This window comes from Sardina pilchardus, chromosome 1 (genome assembly GCF_963854185.1).
Source record: "Sardina pilchardus chromosome 1, fSarPil1.1, whole genome shotgun sequence".
Lineage (NCBI taxonomy): Eukaryota > Metazoa > Chordata > Actinopteri > Clupeiformes > Clupeidae > Sardina > Sardina pilchardus.
The window spans coordinates 15,724,429-15,743,049 of NC_084994.1; the positions used below are offsets into that span (position 1 = coordinate 15,724,429).

At 42.0% G+C, this 18,621-nt stretch overlaps 2 protein-coding genes across 3 annotated transcripts in view; both read left to right on the forward strand.

Moving 5' to 3' along the window:
- The window catches only part of LOC134082992 (NACHT, LRR and PYD domains-containing protein 12-like), a 246,786-nt gene that overhangs the window by 108,933 nt on the left and 119,232 nt on the right, over positions 1 to 18,621 (forward strand). The window lies entirely within an intron of this gene.
- LOC134083021 (uncharacterized) lies at positions 3,984 to 8,464 on the forward strand. Of its 2 annotated transcripts, XM_062539120.1 has the most exons (4): positions 3,984 to 4,507; positions 5,453 to 5,647; positions 6,030 to 6,126; positions 6,303 to 8,464. In XM_062539120.1, the coding sequence occupies exons 2-4, from the start codon at positions 5,516 to 5,518 to the stop codon at positions 7,244 to 7,246; spliced, it is 1,173 nt and encodes a 390-aa protein (XP_062395104.1). In that variant the 5' UTR covers positions 3,984 to 4,507; positions 5,453 to 5,515; the 3' UTR covers positions 7,247 to 8,464. The 2 variants fall into 2 exon arrangements, with proteins under 2 accessions (XP_062395104.1, XP_062395114.1); XM_062539130.1 differs by having other exon boundaries at positions 3,984 to 5,647.

The following is an 18,621-nucleotide window of genomic DNA, read 5'->3' on the forward strand; positions in this document are numbered from 1 at the left end:
TCAATATCTATTAAACAATCTGCCTATCAACATCCATTAAACATTCTGTCTATCAACATTAATTAGACTATCTACATACAACTTTTAAAGTATTTACTGTGGGTCCCTCTCAAGCAGCGTTTATATGTCCTCCCTCGCTCCTCGATCCTCAATGATCTACATAAAGAAAGATAGAAGAAGGGCTAGACTATCCCATTGTTGCCGCTCCATCATTCTTTATGTAGATCAGTGAGGAGCGAGAGAGGACGCGTAAACGCTATATGAGAGGCACCTTCTGTCTTAGGCTTTAAGCATACAATCTCATTAAGACTACAGATCCTGTTTCACTACGTCCTCTGTCCACAACTGTTTCAAAATAAAGGTCCTCACTGCAATAATACACTATTAAATCATTTAAACATTGAAACTACTCAACTATTGAACTGTTCAACCATTCCAACTGTCAGTTATCATCCACTATGCCTCCAGTCAACTACATGAAACCTCCATGTACCTAGCAACCAACATAGCAACCATTAAAATTAAGTGTTTATGACTGTTTCCATAGCAACCAACATGATTATACTGCAGTAACTTCTTGTTTCCTGATAGTGGCCACCATGGATACCCTAGCAACAAATGTTTCAAAATAAAAGTCCTCACTAGCAAGTTAGCTAGTTAGCATGGTTAGCATTGTTAGCATAGTTAACATTTTTAGTATAACTGCAAAAAATCATCAACTAAGTTAGCTAATCAACCTGGTTAGCATTGTTAGCAAATTTAGCATTGTTAGCATAGTTAGCATTTTTAGCATTACTGCTAGAAATCATCGGTTAAGTTAGCTAATCAACCTGGTTAGCATTGTTAGTAAAGTTAGCATTGCTAGCATAATAAGCATTTTTAGCGTAACTGCTAGAAATCATTAGCTAAGTTAGCTAATCAACATTTTAACATGAATAGAAATCATTACTTAAGTTAGAACTGGAACGTTTCATCTTTAAAACGTCTACCTTCACACTATCAACTCTCTGTAAACTATGCAACCACCATGTTTACCCTAGCTACACCTTAGTAACCATATCTACATTATCTATCTATTTTTGCATTTTCATGCACTGGTAATTCCTTGGAATTGCATTTCTAGTTTTCCTCTCAAAAGCACATTCCATGTTGTTACACCACATTTTGTTACATATACACTAACTCATCATTTCTCTGCACACACTAACTTTACCAAAACACTGGAAACCTGACTCAAAATGAAGTTATTTTGTCAAAGAATGAAGCTTGTTTTCACTTCACAAGATACATGCAGTCAATCAGAGTACACTAGGTTTCAAAATACTGGCTACTGTTGACATTACAAAAACTGCATAGACTTTTATGTTTCAATTTTACAGGTATTTGCATGCAAAACATGCAATCCAGCATTTTTACACTAGATTTCTTGGTTGGGAAATGTATGTCCAAGTGTAATGTTCACATTCAAATGCATTCCAGTAAAAAGCAAATCTTTTTAAATTTTTTTTTTCTTTTTTTTTTTTACTGTTCACTAGGCCTACAGGAGGTGCAGTATAAATACTGTTTACAGTAGACTATGATAGAATAGAAAACGTTTTACAGCATTGCAGTGAACAAAATATCCATGAAACACAAGAGCATTCTGAACAAAAAACAACAGCAAAAAGCCCAGATAAAAAGGGGGTGAACAAAAAAAAGCACAATATTACTGTGTCTAATCTCTGCACCTGCTCCTCTCAGTGCTCCTGCACCTCTCACTGGGCCTGCTCTTCTCTGGGCCTCTTACTCTTACTCTTCCTCGTCCAGATATTACAGTATTTGTCTGTTTCTGTTTCTGCTTCCAAAAACATCACCTCCTCTTTTTACTGTGTAAGTGTCAATGTAATAGAGAGAAATAACCCCTGCCACTGAGTCTAAGATAGACTGGAATCAGCTGTGGTTGGCCCAATTTACCCAAAATAAATCATCTGTGTGTCAATTATTCGATTGTTTGTTTATTATCAACTGAGATATATTGCTTTTGAATTGATAACATTGCAGAAACAGAGGTTTTTATACTGTATCTAAGGTTTGGAATATTGTTTTAACTACACTCAAAAAAAGGAAATTAGCTGATTGTAACATTTACTTAAGTATAACATGCATTTCCTACTAAATAATTTTGTGTTACAACATTTACTTAAATAAATCATGTTACATTTGCCTTTAGTTCAACTGTATAGATTTTAATCGATTCAATTAAGTTAGAATAACATGAAACAATCGATTTAAAAAATAAAAATGTAGTTTAGCCTGCTCCTGACCATTAGATGGCGTGAGTGTGCGATTGGGCTGGATGCCAACACCTGAAATACACGAAGAAATGCCGATGCATCTTTTGGATGTCCTGGCTGTGCTGTGCTGGTAACCGATGAAGAGTCTGCTTTTTAAGCTCTAAAAGGTAAGTATATCAACTGTAGTTATTATGTGTGTTCATGTTATATTGAGGATTCCGGGCGCGTCACTATTCCTCACTGTTCCCATAACAACCAGCATTATAGATATTAACGCCGCCATCTTGGGAGTCAAAAAATAGCGGAGTCCAATAGCGACACACGTGAGATTGAACCAAAGTTTGCTTCATTGAGTATTTTAAATGACCTGGTGCAAGGTGATCGACTTCCTAGACCTCAAGTAAGATGTGACGCTGATTATTTAGTTAACACCACGTCTTGATAAACGCTTGACCATTAAAGCTTAGAGTTTGGAGATATTTTCAGGCTGGATTTACGTAGGCTATCGATAACGCTGCAGGGAACAGCTTCTATTATCGGTCCTAAACAGTGCTATTTGTTCCTCAGGCTTGAACGTGACAGGTAGTCAGCCTACACGAATAAACAAAAATATGTGCCTAGGTATATTGCCTGAAAGAGTGGACGTGCTAGCAGTGCATCCAAGCTGCCTACCATAGATCCTCCAGCGAACTGTTTTGACTGGCTATCAAACATATCAACGGGGTCTACAGTAGCCTAGGCCTATCTGGATTAGGCTACATCTATTTATTTCGTTTAGCAAATGACAACTTGTTAACTACGCTACCGGTCGCTAGGATTAGCCTACATCTATTTATTTCGTTTGGCAAAATGACGACGTGTTAGCTGGTCGCTAGACGCTAGTTAGCAGGAGTCAGTAATTAGCCCACTGTTTCTAAATTAGGCATAGGCTACAAGTTATCTCAACTAAGTTTACAACACACTTGGATTAACTCTGAAAGACATCATGACGTTTACTGGATATCTGAGGATTTTTCTCCATGGACAACAAGCAGGAGAGAAGAAAGATGACAGAACAGAACTGGCCGTCAGTTTAGCTGGCTAGCTTTCAGGTATAACTTTTCCCTCCAGTGCTAGCAAAGGGCAGGATATTGTTATTCAGTTGTGTTATCATTTGCCTTTAAATTGAGTGAACGTATCTATTCAAAATAAACTAAACGTTTCCCCAATCACGTTTTAGTTTGGTGCCACCGATTCATGAGCAGTCGTGCAATGTGTGTGGTCCCTGCAGTGAAACCATACGAAGCAACGATATTTAACATACGATTGATTCCTGCAACTATACCCATGCAGCATAGGCAGCCGCAGACTGCTAATCATTGTTTTTGAAACGATTTAAGATGATATGATGGTGAAACGATTTAAGATGGTATGAACACAAATAGGCTATCCTTTTGCATACATTTTGCAAACATGCTTTGGGTAGACAAAACGTTTTTGAATTTGATCTGACAGTTGTCATCATTTAGCCTAGCATAGTCTAGTTTAATTAGGCTATATTTTAGGCCTGCATAAATAACCTAGCCTGATAAGCTACCTCGAAACACCCCGACATTTGCTGTCCGTTCTAACACGAAGACATCACAGACAAAATTGTGAAAGCCTACATGTCGAAATTGCTGCTTTTATAGCTTCGTTTAATGCTAAATTATAGGCTCTGAACGAAAAACACTGTGCGCACGGCGTTGGTATACGGCATATTTAAATGAAATCGGTTGAAAAATAAAGACTTGATAACTTAGGCTAAAGTTAATTGAGAGTGAAACCTCTAAGCTTGGACGCTATCCTTGGTGTTAAATTACAATAATGCCCATTGTTGACTCCCATCATGGCGAAACGGGGGCGAAACCTAGAATTCTCGCGTCTGTGACATCAGCTAGGAAACCTCAATAAGACGGGAATTCCACTCTTAGTTTTTATACAGTGTGTATTCTATAGGCCTTTATCTCGTCACTGTAGAACGCCGGAAGTAGCCGCTAAAATCTGCTTAAGCGGTGTGCCGCCTTTTCCGGTCATTACGTTCTGTCTATGGTTCGACATGGCCGCCCGTCGATGGACTACTTCGCTCTCGCATATCCCGAAAGTGGGTCAAGATGATGTGGTGAGACTCGTGAATGAACACTCCAAGGTAAAAGCTTCTAAGCTGGAGAAAGGATACAAGTTCTTCTACGAGAATTTTATCTTCAATTATAAAGGTAAGTGGCTTGATTTCTGTTGAGTTATCGCTGATTGCAAGCTTCAATGTTTGTTAACGTTAGCTAACGTCAGCTTGTTAGATCGGTTCAAATAGGCGTACAGCCAAAAACAATGTGCTCAAAGAAGGTAATTCGAACAAGGTGACTGATATTAATGCTATTAAGATGTTTCTGTGTTCACTTGGGAATGTCAGTATCAGTGGTTGTTAAATTTTACTTGTGGAGTCCCAAAGGGTCTTAAGTTAACGTTAGCTAATGGCGCGAAGTTTGGATGGTCAGCTAACGTCACATTGACTTTCCGAAATGCTGCCGCGGTAGTTTAAGAATGATACACTAAGGTTGAGTTGTATGTGACACATTTGTTTCAGCGTGATGAAGTGATCTTTCCCATTTTTACTGCAGTGTCAGATTTAGTGAGTGAGGAAGTGGTAGTGCAGGCGAGCTGCTACCGATCTATGCGGAAGAATGAAGAGCCTCATACACTTCAGGTTACTTTGTCAGGAAGTCCGAAAGCATGCTCTAGTCCCTACTCATCGTCATGCGTTACTGGCTTTCAGCAGAACATAATGTACGTTGTCCCTGTTGGATTTAATCGGATTCACAGTTTGGATCTAGACAGTGCTACCGTACCAAAATACCCCAAACTTGTAATGTGTAGTGAATAGAGCATGGTTTCAGACCTACACAGGTTCAGGTGCATATTGTTCAATATGTTTTTGTTTCTTCTGCTGTTGCAGATGCTATCTTCTTGTTCCATATCTGCTGTTGCAGATGCTCTCTTTTTGTTGTTCCATATCTGCTGTTGCAGATATACCTTTTTGTTGCTCTACTGCTGTTGCCTTCATTTTGAATCATAGAATAGTGTACGTAGTGTCATGTAAATGCTTCTTACTGTATAGCCTAAATTTCCAAACTTTCTCTCAAATATTTGTTCTCCATTTCTAGATTGTGCTGCATGCAGTTAAACCTGTGGAATTGAATGGATGCTCCTGCTCGTGTGCTGCTGGAATGGCTTTATGCAACCATGTGGTTGCACTCCTGTTCCAAACGGCTCATTACTGCACCATGGGGATGAAAAATGTGCCAACCCCACTTGCATGCACCGGTGTGCTTCAATCATGGCACCGACCAAGGACACAGGTAAGTTTGTCTGATGGCACAGTTGTGTATTTGACGTTTGTAAATGCATACTGCTGTAAGACTAATTCTGCACTACCAGTGTAGATGTTTCTGCACAATGTATCCATCACCCTCTACACCTCATCTTTAGAATTGTTAACATGGGAATGTAAGATTTGTGTGGTTCCCTCAGATGTATCCATACATACTGTATACTCCATAATGATGCTGAACCCACACATCACATGATGATGCGTATACATATGTATGGTGTTTCCTTGTATTTTGCAGAGCAGCGGTTGCCTGCAGAGGATGTACACTTACAATATGACTTGTGTGCTGAATTGACCTAATACTCTCTCACACTAGCAACTGCATTTGATTTCTTTTTGTGTTGATCAAGGGAATTCGTCCGGAACCCACAGATGAACTTGTGGTACGAAAGCCGAAAGCGCCAGGACGCAGTAGTGTCAAATCTACGCTGTATCGAGCCTACGCTGGTAAGTATTCATTTATTTATCTACCTACATACTTATTATTTTTGAAGAATAGTAAGGATTTGGACATCAGTTAAGAACATGCAGATGTGCTTTACATCAGATAGGCTACACTGTTGCTTGTAAATCTTTGGCAGTTATTAACTGCTGAACGGTATCTCTGTTACTTGTGTTTTTAGGACCCCTTCCTGACCCAGCGGTGTTGTCAGTTGGAGCCCAACTACGCCACCTTCAGCCACAACCCGGCATTTGCAAAATCCTATGCGGCCTCTCCGACCTGACTTTGGTGGACTCTAAATTTGGACTGGTTCCTCGAGGTTCAGTTCTTTCCTATCAGTGCACACCAGTAATCCCCCGAGAAATTGTTAAACATCCAGATGCCCCCTCATTCCCACAACTTCCATTAATTAGTGACTACACATTAGAACGGCATCTACAGTTTGTCCCCAATTATCATCAGTTTCATCACATGCAGAGTTTAGAGGTTACCCGTGAATTGGCAAGTATCATTGAAGAGAATACAAGGGGGCAGTCCGAGAATCCTTTGTGGAAGGAAGTCCGACAGCCCCGCCTAACTTCCAGTAGATTCGGTGAAGTTTGTAGCGTTAGAGGGGAATCGTCTAGTCAGGCTCTGGCAGCCAGGATCATGAAGGGGGTAAGGCAGACACCTGCCATGAAAAGGGGTGTTGACCTAGAGCCAGAGGTTTTACAACAGTACAGTGACCTTTCTAATGTCAATGTCGCTCCTTCTGGATTTGTTGTGAATCCTGATGCACCTTACCTCGGTGCTAGCCCTGATGCCAAAGTATATGATCCCACTGAAAATCCTCCCTTTGGGTTAGCCGAAGTAAAGTGCCCAACTGCTTACAGTAGAACAGAAGTTACACATGTGAAGTTCATCGGTGGTCAGGCCAAACTAAAAAAAAATCACAAGTATTACTGGCAAGTGCAAGGCCAGTTAGCCATAACTGGTTTGAAATGGTGCGACTTCATCACATCCACACAAAGTGACCTCACAGTTGAGAGAATTTTTTTTGATGAGTCACTGGTCAGCGAAATGAAAGATAAACTTGATTTGTTTTATTTTGGCACATATATGGAAACATACCTGAAATTAAAGTAACTTCCCCAATATACACACACACACACGGGATCCCTTTCTTATGTTTTTTTTATTTATGAAAAGGACAGACCTACTCACTCTCTCTCACTCACTCACTCACTCACTCACTCACACACACACACACACACACACACAGGTTGCTTCTAAGTCTATAAAAAAACGTGTATAAATTGTAATGGAATATATAGGGAATGTTTTTGTTATTGTGTTAATTTTCATTTGTAATAATACATGTGCTATGTAATGTTTTAATGCAATAAAATGTAGACCAAATAAATCTATCATTCACTTGTAATGAGCACTCAATTATATTAAGGGTTTCACACTGGGACATCACCCTTTACATCCAGAGGGCCTTGGTAATTGGCCATTAAACAACAAGTAGCCCACAGTTGATTCACAGAGCCCGAAAAGGTCAAAGGAATGGTTGTGTCCCAGATATGATACTCCTTCACTCTTCTTATGGCTCTCTCCACCAGGATTCTTAGCCGGGCGATGTTCTGGGTTTTCTCTGTGTCCTCTTTGCTGAACCTGATGCCTCTTTTGAAGGGGGGGATTATGAGTGTTGCTCCAACTTCAGACAGCATCTGGTCAATGACAAAGCCTTTATCAGCCATGCACGCATCTCCAGGCTCAAACAGGCTGAGGATCCCTGACTGTCGTGTAATTTCTCGGTCTGATATCGAACCTGTGAACAGCTTTGATATAAAGGTGATGACTCCACATGGGGCAATGCCAATCAGTCCTTTGAATGTGTTGGTGTTCTTGTAAGAAGAAAACGTTTCTGACTGAAGGGTGAGTGAGGATGGTGTCTCACATTTGATTTCAGTGCAGTCCAGAATAACACGCACGTTTGGGCAGTACTGTACAAACTTTGGTGGCATTGTTGCTTGCACCTGTTCCTTTGACATCCAGATTGGTACTGACCCCAAAACAATGAACAGATAGTTAGCCCATGTAATTATTATTCTGCTCACCGTAGTGGTGCTGATGCCGAAGATGTCGGCAATCACCTTCTCTTTCATACCAACGGCAACTCGACAGCAGTAAAGAAAAAGTTCATCAACAAGTGCCAGCCTCCGGTTCGGGCTCGGTTTCTCCAATGTCATGGCATCGTTTGTCTTCTGAGCTCTGCTCCAGTAGACTAGCCTAGATGCTGAGGGGGCAACCGACTCCCAAAACGTCCAAAAGACTTTTTCTGAATGGAAACGGGTGTAGAACCGGAATTCCTCGTCAGTGGCACAGTATCTGTTGATGTGGAGGTTACAGGTCAGAGCCCCCAGTTGTCTTTCTAAACTCTTGATCTTAGCTTCGAGCTGCCTGATGGTCTGAGCAGCAGCATCAGCATCTAGTTCACTCACGGTCACGGAGTTGCGAGCGTAGCTGTGATCACTGGCAGCGGGTTCTTGATCCTCCGCGGCTGTAACACACTGTAACACAGACTGTTCTTCCACTTCCTCAGCGTTACTATCCTGAAACTCTTCTACTCCAAGACGTGCATTAACCCGATCAAAAACTGACCGGCGAAGTGGTGGAGTATCCCCCCAGTTATTCCACGAAAACCGGCTTGGTGTAGTACCGGGTTTTAGTCGCTTCCGTCCACTTTTCGAGACATAAATGCTGTCCTTGTCAAAGTGCAAGCTGCACACAAATGTACTACCGCGATTTATATTGAACGAAGGACCTTCGTCCCTCCTTATCAATCTCACCCAAGCCTTGCGGAGGTGTTCGTCTTTTGGGAAGTCATGAAAACTAAGATATGGCTGCCTTTGTTTTGATGTTGAGCAACACGGCACACTGCAATAACACCGGCGAGAGGAGGCAGCCATAGTTTATCTGGTAACTAAGTAACGACCGGAAAAGCGACCACACCGCTCGGCGATTTGGAACGTTACAAACCAGGAAATGAGATAAAGGCGTATTAGGTGTTGATAAATATTTTTTTCAACCAACAGCTAAACCAAACGGCTTTAAAGTTAGCAGCTAGCTATCAAAAAACGTTGCTCTAGTCTAGCAGTATCTATCCTAATGCGTTTTTTAGACATTTTCTGAAGCTTAGTTCTCTGGTTGTGTTTGAGAGAATCCATAGCAATTATTTATTTTTTTCACAAGTTAGTGGAACGTAATTAGAGGTGGCGTGGTGACAAGTCAAGAAGTGTGAAAGGTTTTAGGTTTACCTAAGGTTGGTTTGGTTGTGTGGGTGTGAGTGGATGTGTGTGCGCCTCAGTGAAGGTAAACCCCTGATAAAAATATAGATGCAGCCTCAGAATGTTCAATGTACTAACTAACATTGCTGAAGTGGATACATGTGAGTCTCTGCTTGTTGATTGTATCAAACAATGTAGTGCATTGTTGGGCACATAGATGCAAACAAGAGGAATTAAAAGTAAGTGTTTTGACCGCGAAAATTAAGCTGTAGCACAATAAAGAGTGGAAAAATGGTACCTTAAAAATGCTTCTCGCCCAAGCCATGTGTATCACTGATTGAGATTCATTCTTGTTTAGAGGCTGACCTATTAAGCTAGGATGAAGGCTATCCACCTCTCTCTATGTTGAGTCTAATTATGAGATCATTCAAGATGTCAGTTTTCAAGATTTTAATTCATCTTTCTCCATTACATCAAGGTCACTGCCAAGGTATGCTGATCTGCTGTCCGACTGCAAGTGTTCCTCCAACTGCACCTATCTGAAGTAGAGCTGTACCAGTGACCTAGCCTGATTGCCATCGACTTGAAAGGCTCTGCGAGACTTCAGTCTGACCAAGAGCCTGTGCTAACACGGTTTCTCCCAGCGCTGGTTGACCCGCCTCATTTAAGTGCCTCGATTTGCTACTGGTCGATGTCAGAAAGCGGTTTGCCGAGTTTAAACCAATAACAACACTCTTTCCTCTGCCTTGAACATGCCTCTACCCAGAGCCGTTGGAGCTGCTCAAAGTTGATTGGTTCTCGACCAAAGGGGGCAGTTCCGCAGATTTCGGGAATTCAGAAATCCTTCCCGATTAGCAGTTGACCAGACCAGCGACAGCAACGCCGAAGGTGTTACGTCACTGGGAGGGGGTGCCAGGCTACCAGTGACCACAAGTTAAAGGTGCACTCTTGTGATTTGAACTTTTTCATTACCTAGCCTAAAAGTCAAGAAAAGTGCAAGTTAATAAACAAATAGTGCTCCTATCAGAGGTGGAGAAAATTAATAATGAGGATCAGGTGTTGTTGTTGATCAGATTTTTGCCCACCGACATCAAGAAGTAGTCTGAGATGCACCCATGATGGCTGAATTAAGACGAGGTGGCCAGCATTTTCAATGTGCGTGAGGTAAGTGAAGCAAAATCCTTTCTGTTTTACATAATCTACATGGCTGAATTAAGACGAGGTGGCCAGCATTTTCAATGTGCGTGAGGTAAGTGAAGCAAAATCCTTTCTGTTTTACATAATCTACAATTAAAAATTGATGACATGAGTTTTGTTGTTTTTTTGTTTTTTTTTCCATAGCTGTGTGCGGAATTCAAGGGATCACTGGATGGATGCTCCATCTGCAAACCTGATGAAGGCATTTAGTACCTATGACTGAGGTATGATAACCTTGTAAATGAGTGTTCAACCAGGCATTAGAGATTTGGAACATGGTCAGATAAATTCTTCGTACTTTCAATGTGGAGATAATGTTTTGATCATTTATTTTTTGCAATTTAAAAGTGCTATCAATAATTGCCATAGCCAGCATGAGGTACCATGGTGTGGTTGTTGCAAGGTGTGTTTGTTTTATTCTCTGGTATACAGGATTCTGGCATTGATGTCTGCCACGAATGTGCTCTCCTCTCAAGGGACTGTGCCTATATGAATGAAGACCCTTAGAGCGTCGTGAAGGAATACATGGTATGTATTCCACAAGTTAATTTGATTTATTTTACTAATCAAATTTTAATAGTACAGAATGTCTTTTAATAGTATAGAATGTGTTTATTACTATATTGCTAAAAGTATTGGGTCACCTGCCTTGACCCCCATATGAACTTCAGTCACATCCTATCCTTAATCCATAGGGTTTAATATGATGTCGGTCCACCCTTTGCAGCTATAACAGCTTCAACTCTTCTGGGAAGGCTTTCCACAAGGTTTAGGAGTGTGTTGAAGAGAATTTTGAGCATTCTCCCAGAAGCGCATGTGAGGTCACACTGATGTTGGATGAGGAGACTGGTTCTCAGTCTGCGCTCTAATTCATCTCAAAGGTATTCTGTTGGGTTGAGGTCAGGACTCTGTGCAGGCCAGTCAAGTTCATCCACACCAAACTCTGTCATCCAGGAACAGGCCATCCCCGAGCTGGGCTTGGCCTCTAAGTTTCAGTGAAAACTCTGAATGCTTCAGCATTAACCAAGAGATTTTAGACAATTCCATGCTCCTAACTTTGTGGAACAGTTTGGGGATGGCCACTTCCTGTTCCAACATGACTGTGTACCAGTGCACCAAGCAAGGTCCATACAGACATGGATGACAGAGTTTGGTGTGGATGAACTTGACTGGCCTCCACAGAGTCCTGACCTCAACCCAATAGAACACCTTTGGGATGAATTAAAGCAGAGACTGAGAGCCAGTCTCCTCGTCCAACATCAGTGTATGACTTCACAAATATGCTGAAAGAATGGGCAAAAAGTCCCATAAACACTCCTAAACCTTGTGGAAAGCCTTCCCAGAGGAGTTGAAGCTGTTATAGCTGCAAAGGGTGGACCTATGTCATATTGAGCCCTATGGATTAAGAATAGGATGTGACTGAAGTTCATGTGGGGGTCAAGGCAGGTGACCCAATACTTTTGGCAATATAGTGTATAACAGATAATGAGCACTTTAAAAAATCTCTTGTTTTGTTACAGCCAGGTGTTCGTAGTCACACGGTAGAGACCATATATGGCATCAGATGGCATATCCCCCCCCGAGGACGTTTGGATCGTTCTTGAGGCCATAGGAGCTACGTAACGTACCATTTGCTTTTGGACTGTGTTTACTTATATGAGCAGCTACAGTTTCTACTTTCTAAACAATGTTTAATTGTATCTGTTATGTGAAAACACACGATATGCACTTCAGTGAGCATTTAAATGTGCACTTGAACCCTTAACATGCATTATAGCTTTACAATATTGTGATGGGTTTTTTTGTATGTTAGGCTCTTTCAATATAAAAGTTGAATGTTGTGCACTTAAACCGTAATGTGAATATAAGGCTTGAAATACAGTTTGTATATCAAAAAACATCTTTGTCTGTTATTTGTTTTATCTGTTAGGCCTGTCATTGCATAATGTTTACCCCTTTTGGTGTTAACTTAAATGTAATACTTTGAACAGAGTTAATTAAATCATGGAAAGTATTTCCATGTGATTCAATTGCTCTCTTTCAGCATGAAGTAATTCATTTGAACCAACTTGATTTACTTGGGTTTGTGCAACTTAATTTGAAGTAGTTTTCAATAAGTTAAATCAACTTAAATAGATTGTGTTAACCCAACCTAAGTAAATTATGTGGGCTCCAAACCTTGCAAACAAGTTTAATGGACCCTAACAAATAAAGTTGAACTAACCAAAGTACCTTAAGTTGGACCAAAGATATTGCTTAATGTTGAAAGTAAGTTATTTAATCATGTGGAAATACTTTCCATGATTTTTTTAAGTAAATTCAACTAATCCTTTTTTTGAGTGTATTGTGGAATGTTGTGTGTTAACATTCGAAAATAATACAAAAACCATCCATTGTTTTGTTGGGAGGTGTAGTTTGTGTGTTAAGAAAATGTAAGCATTGTGAAAATGTATTCACATCGTCCGGGTTCGGCCACATGTTTTCGTCAACATCACATCTTATGTTATCCAAGGCTATACACCTTGGATAAAATCTCTTCGTATGACGGATCCACCCTTGAATATCATCAACTGTGATGTCCCTACAGCCAGCATCCATAGCATCAAGGAGGGACATTTGGTCGTGTGGTTCATGATCATATACTTTCCACCTCCATGACGAAAATAATTCCTCTATGGGGTTGAGGAAGGGCGAGTAGGGTGGTAGGAAGACACATATCAGTCGTGGGTGGATGTCAAACCAAGCTGTGACTTGTTGTGAATGGTGGAAAGCAACATTGTCCCAGACGATCACGAAAGTGCGCATGTTTTCACCCTCCTGATTTTGCTGAACCAGGCGCTGGTAGAGGTCATTTAGAAAATCAAGGAGGCGTGCGGTGTTGTATGGTCCCACCTGACATCTGTGATGTAGCAAACCAGCATTTGCAATGGCTGCACACATTGTGATATTTGCCCCCCTCTGTCCTGGCACATCAACTGTGGCCCTTCTTCCAATCACATTGCGTCCACGTCAACGGCGTTTGGCCAAATTAAATCCTGCCTCATCAATGAATACAAATTCATGAGGGGCCTGGTTGGCCTCCAGTTCCATAACTCTCTAAAACAAAGTTTATGCAAATCATGTCATTACTGTATACCATACTGTACTGTAACCTATTACTGTGTAGGTTACCTACTTGCAAAGTGCAAAACTTATAGAACTGGATTTAATTGAATATACACTATACCTGGACATATTGTCGTCGTAGCTCCTTGACTCTCTCACTGTTCCTCTCAAAGGGAACAGTGTAGAGCTGCTTCATCCGCACTCTGTGTTTGGACAATGTCCGTGTAATGGTTGTGAGGCTGATGCTATCAATATTGTGAAATATCCCATGGTCCTCCACAATTCTTATTTGGATTTGACACAGTTTGATTGCATTATTTGCAACAACCATTTCTACAATGGCAAGCTCTTGATCATCATTGAGGAGCTTTCCTCTTCCCCCAGAGGGAGGAAGACGTTGCATTCTTTAGAGGGACAAAAAAAAAAATAACATATGCATCTCACGTGACAATAGAAACAATCCATGTAAAATGCAATACTTACCTGTTGGTTTGTTGAAAGGTGCGTATAATGGAGGCAACCGTTGACCGCCTCAAATTGGGCTGCACTCTTTCACCAGCCTCTCTTAGTGAAAGACCGTGGTTGATTACGTGGTCAATGATGGTGGCACGGATTTCATCAGTGACTACTGCTCTTGCTGCCCTTGCAATGCCACCACCACGCATTCTAACGCCTCTACCTTGCCCTCTCCTTGGGCCTGCTCTCCTCTCACTGCATCTGCACCTCTCACTGCACCTGCTCCTCTCACTGCATCTGCACCTCTCACTGCACCTGCACCTCTTACAGCACCTGCTCCTCTCACTGCACCTGCACCTCTCACTGCATCTGCACCTCTCACTGCACCTGCTCCTCTCACTGCATCTGCACCTCTTACAGCACCTGCTCCTCTCACTGCATCTGCACCTCTTACAGCACCTGCTCCTCTCACTGCATCTGCACCTCTTACAGCACCTGCTCCTCTCACTGCACCTGCACCTCTTACAGCACCTGCTCCTCTCACTGCACCTGCACCTCTCACTGCATCTGCACCTCTCACTGCACCTGCTCCTCTCACTGCATCTGCACCTCTTACAGCACCTGCTCCTCTCACTGCACCTGCTCCTCTCACTGCATCTGCACCTCTCACTGCACCTGCTCCTCTCACTGCATCTGCACCTCTTACTGCACCTCTCACTGGGCCTGCTCTTCTCCCTGGGCCCCTTGCCCTTGCTCTTGCTCGTCCAGACATGACAGTGTTTGTCTTCCTGTTTTTCAAAAACATCACTCCTCAAAGTCCTCCTTTTACTGCCACTGAATCTAAACCAGACTGGAATCAGCTGTAGCTGGCACAATTTACCCAACATAAATCAGCTGTGTGTCAATTATCAATTATTTGTTTATTATAAGCTGAGATATATTGTTTTTGAACTGATATCATTGCAGAAGCAGATGTTTTTATACTGTATCTAAGGTTTGGAATATTGTTTTAACTATTGTGGAATGTTGTGTGTTAACATTCGACAATAATACAAAAACGAGCCATTATTTTGTTGGGAAGTATAGTTTGTCTGTTAAGAAAATGTAAGCATTGTGAAAATGTATTCACTGACTGCATACTGTGTGAAAACGACATGAAATGTGTTAATGGTATGGCCACAAAAGACCGATGTTGTGCTAACTGTGTTTAGAGTTTTGAAAATGTGTCAAATGAATGGACAAGTGCTTGTTAGCGATTGAAAAAAACTGTAATAGGTCCAAATCTGTAATCATGTAATCAGCTGTTGAGCAGTGATGAGCTGTAGGTACAGTATATCTCCCTAACGAGTCCCTTTGCACCCTACCATTGAGCAGGTACACACCAAGGCTTTTAAAGAGCTCCATGAGCAATTTCCCATGTTTATTGACTGACTCGTCAAAAGCATTACAGGAAAAGTTTACCATATCGGATGGGTAACTGTTGTGAAATATATGGTTATTGGCTTCATCTGAGTTGTAGTCAGCTAAGGATCCTGTCCTGGCATTTAGGTCTCCACAGATCAACACTTTACCCTGGGCCTGAAAGTGGATGATCTGACTGTGGAGAGTATCAAACATCTCTTCATTATAATAAGAGATTCAGAGGAGGGAATGTACAGAGCACAGAGGAATATGTCATTTGGTGTTTGTGTTAGTTTTTTCGATTTTAGCCAGATATGTGATTCTTCTTTTGTTGATTTTAGTAATGCATTCTGCTATTTCTAATTTCGTCCAAATAATTATACCTCCTGAATCTCCTCCACGTGTGACTTTTACATGTTTTCTGGAGGAAATGGCTATTTCACAGTATCCTGTGGGACAGAGAGTCACCTCATCAGTCTTGTGCCATGTTTCTTGGAGGATTATTATATCTGTGTTTTGAATGCCCTGGATATTCCACGGTGTAATTGATAAGGATTCCAGCACACAAGTAATGTACAAGTAATGATTTAACACATTTTTAACAAGTTTCATGGACCTCTAAGATGAGTTAAACCAATCCTTATCAGTTATACTGTCATACATGTGTGTGTCTATACATATATATAGATAGAAAGATAGATAGATAGATAGATAGATATACCTACCTACACATATTGATAATATAATCATTGTTATTGTGTTGTTGTTATGGTTGCCTATTCATTAACAGTATTGATGAATAGTTTTGGTATGACTCAAGGCTGGTCCATAAGCCGTGTGCATATGATGTCCAGCAGATCTCTGATCTCTGCTAGTTTAGTGCTGCTGGTGTTGCATGAGCCTCTCAGCACAGTTGCATATGTAGGCTGCTCCTGCTGCTCTGGCCTACCATGGGGTGTTTGGAGGTCATGATGGCTGCCTGTGGTGGAGCTGCTCCCTGCTGCAGGCACCCTCGGCCTGGGGTGGCTACCCCGGTGTGTGTGTGCTGGTGGGTGTTGGTGCAGCTGGTCCTGGGAATGGCTCACCGGATGTTGCTGTGGCGGCATGGGATTCCTCTGCTGCTACTCAGGATGCTTCTTTTGTGTGGGGTGTCTGTGCCAGGTCGCGGGGCTCTCTAGGCTGGGGAGCATGCTGTTGCCTCGGGGGTGTGCAGTGTTGAGTCGCGGGCCTCTCGTGTGTTGGCTGTTGAGGCGCAGGGTCCACGGCTGTAGGGTGTCGTTTGCCTGGTGCCTGGATGTGAGATGATGTTTGTAATGGAGTCCAGGAGGGTTTGGTCTGCTGTGTTAGGAGGCTGTGGTTGCTTTCCTATTTGGACCTCCACCAAAAGCAACATCTTTCAACGTTTCAGCGTGAAAACACTGATGGCATGTTTGTGGAGGTGGACATGGTCATGCAGGCTGTGTAGGCCGAGCATTGGGTGGTGTGCCAGGTGGGCGTTTGGCATGAGGGCACATCCACGGGAGATGGTGGCGTTCACCTTCTTCATGGTGTCTGGGTGGAAGTGGGCTCTGGGCAGGATGGTGGAGATGACTAGTTTGGACGTGGGAAACTCTCTGAAAGTCTCTGTTGCTTGGGACAGTAGCACTCTCTCTCTCGCAGACATACATACACACACACACACACACACACACTCACAGACACACACACAAACACACTCACTCTCAGTTTCTCTCACTCACTCTCTCTCTCACACACACACACACACACACTCTCCTACTCTCACTCTCACACTCTCTCCCTCTCTCTCTATCTCTCTCTCGCTCACACACACACACACACACACACACACACACACACACACACTCACACTCACACTCACACTCACACTCACACTCACACTCACACTCACACTCACAGACACACACACACACACACACACACACACACACACACACACACACACGCTGACTCTCACTCTCACTCTCACTCACTCTGTAGAAAAGGCCGGGACTTTGTGTGTGTGTTTGCCGTGATTCGGCATTTGTCGCGATGTTTCATATGGTAACTCGCGTGATTTGCTGTTAAGTTTCTATTCTCCTGTTAGTACCTACAGTAACGAGCAGACGTGCAAGTTCGCTGTGCATTGTGCACCGATAAAGTTATGGTTTCCTACATTTATAAATATTCAGTCTTTCAGTCCTAATCCAGTCTTTGATATTGAAAGCTGTGAGTCATTGACGAGAAAGTAAGTTTGTGTGATGTTTGCATCTAGTTTATTCATACTGGTATGCCGTAGGTTTGCTAATATAGCTAAACTTGCTTTAACATGATTTCCAAGAAGTAATGTGGTGTAAGTGTTCTCTGAAATAGTAATAGCCTACTTCATGTGTTTAGCGTGTCGAGTATTTACCGTTTAGCTGCATTTATACTGTTGTGAAGGACCTAGCATCTCCGAATGGAGGAAGTTGTACATGTGCAGGTTAATGTTACTGCCCAGTACTGTTTTGCGCCGCTAGATGGCGTCGTTGACCACGTAATGGCCGTAGTCACGAACAAAGAAGTTTCCCTCTTTCTATCTTGAAGAGTTAGAGTTCCTGTATGTGTATCCTCTCTCACAAATTCAGCTTAATGAGATTAATGCTGATGCACTTATGTATAATGAGCTCTATATTATTTGTAAGATTAGAACTAAGTTGTATTTGTTTTATTTCTTATTTCAGACTCCATTTATCTGTACCTCTCAATATCCATCTACTAACATTCCTATGTATGCATGGAACCTTGAATGTCTTGCTGGAAGAATACAAATTGAAACCCATCTCTGCTTCGTCCTGTATCTTGACCGATATACCATCCAGTATAGTGCTATTACCCTCCCGAATCAGTGCAATCTTAACACCTCCCCAATACACTCACTCACTCTCTCTCACACACACACTCACAGATACACACACAGACACACAAAACACTCAGGGCCAGATGTACTAACGTTTTGCGCCCATTTCAGGTGTAACGTGCGCGTGTAAACATGGGGATGCTATGTACAAACACACCGCAATGAGAGAAACG

Excerpts from the sequence above, each read along its gene's own strand:
- LOC134083021 (XM_062539120.1), top strand. The coding sequence starts at position 5,516 with ATGGCTTTATGCAACCATGTGGTTGCACTCCTGTTCCAAACGGCTCAT. Across the intron at positions 5,648-6,029 it reads GGCACCGACCAAGGACACAG|GGAATTCGTCCGGAACCCAC; the intron begins GTAAGTTTGTCT and ends GTGTTGATCAAG. Across the intron at positions 6,127-6,302 it reads GCTGTATCGAGCCTACGCTG|GACCCCTTCCTGACCCAGCG; the intron begins GTAAGTATTCAT and ends TTGTGTTTTTAG.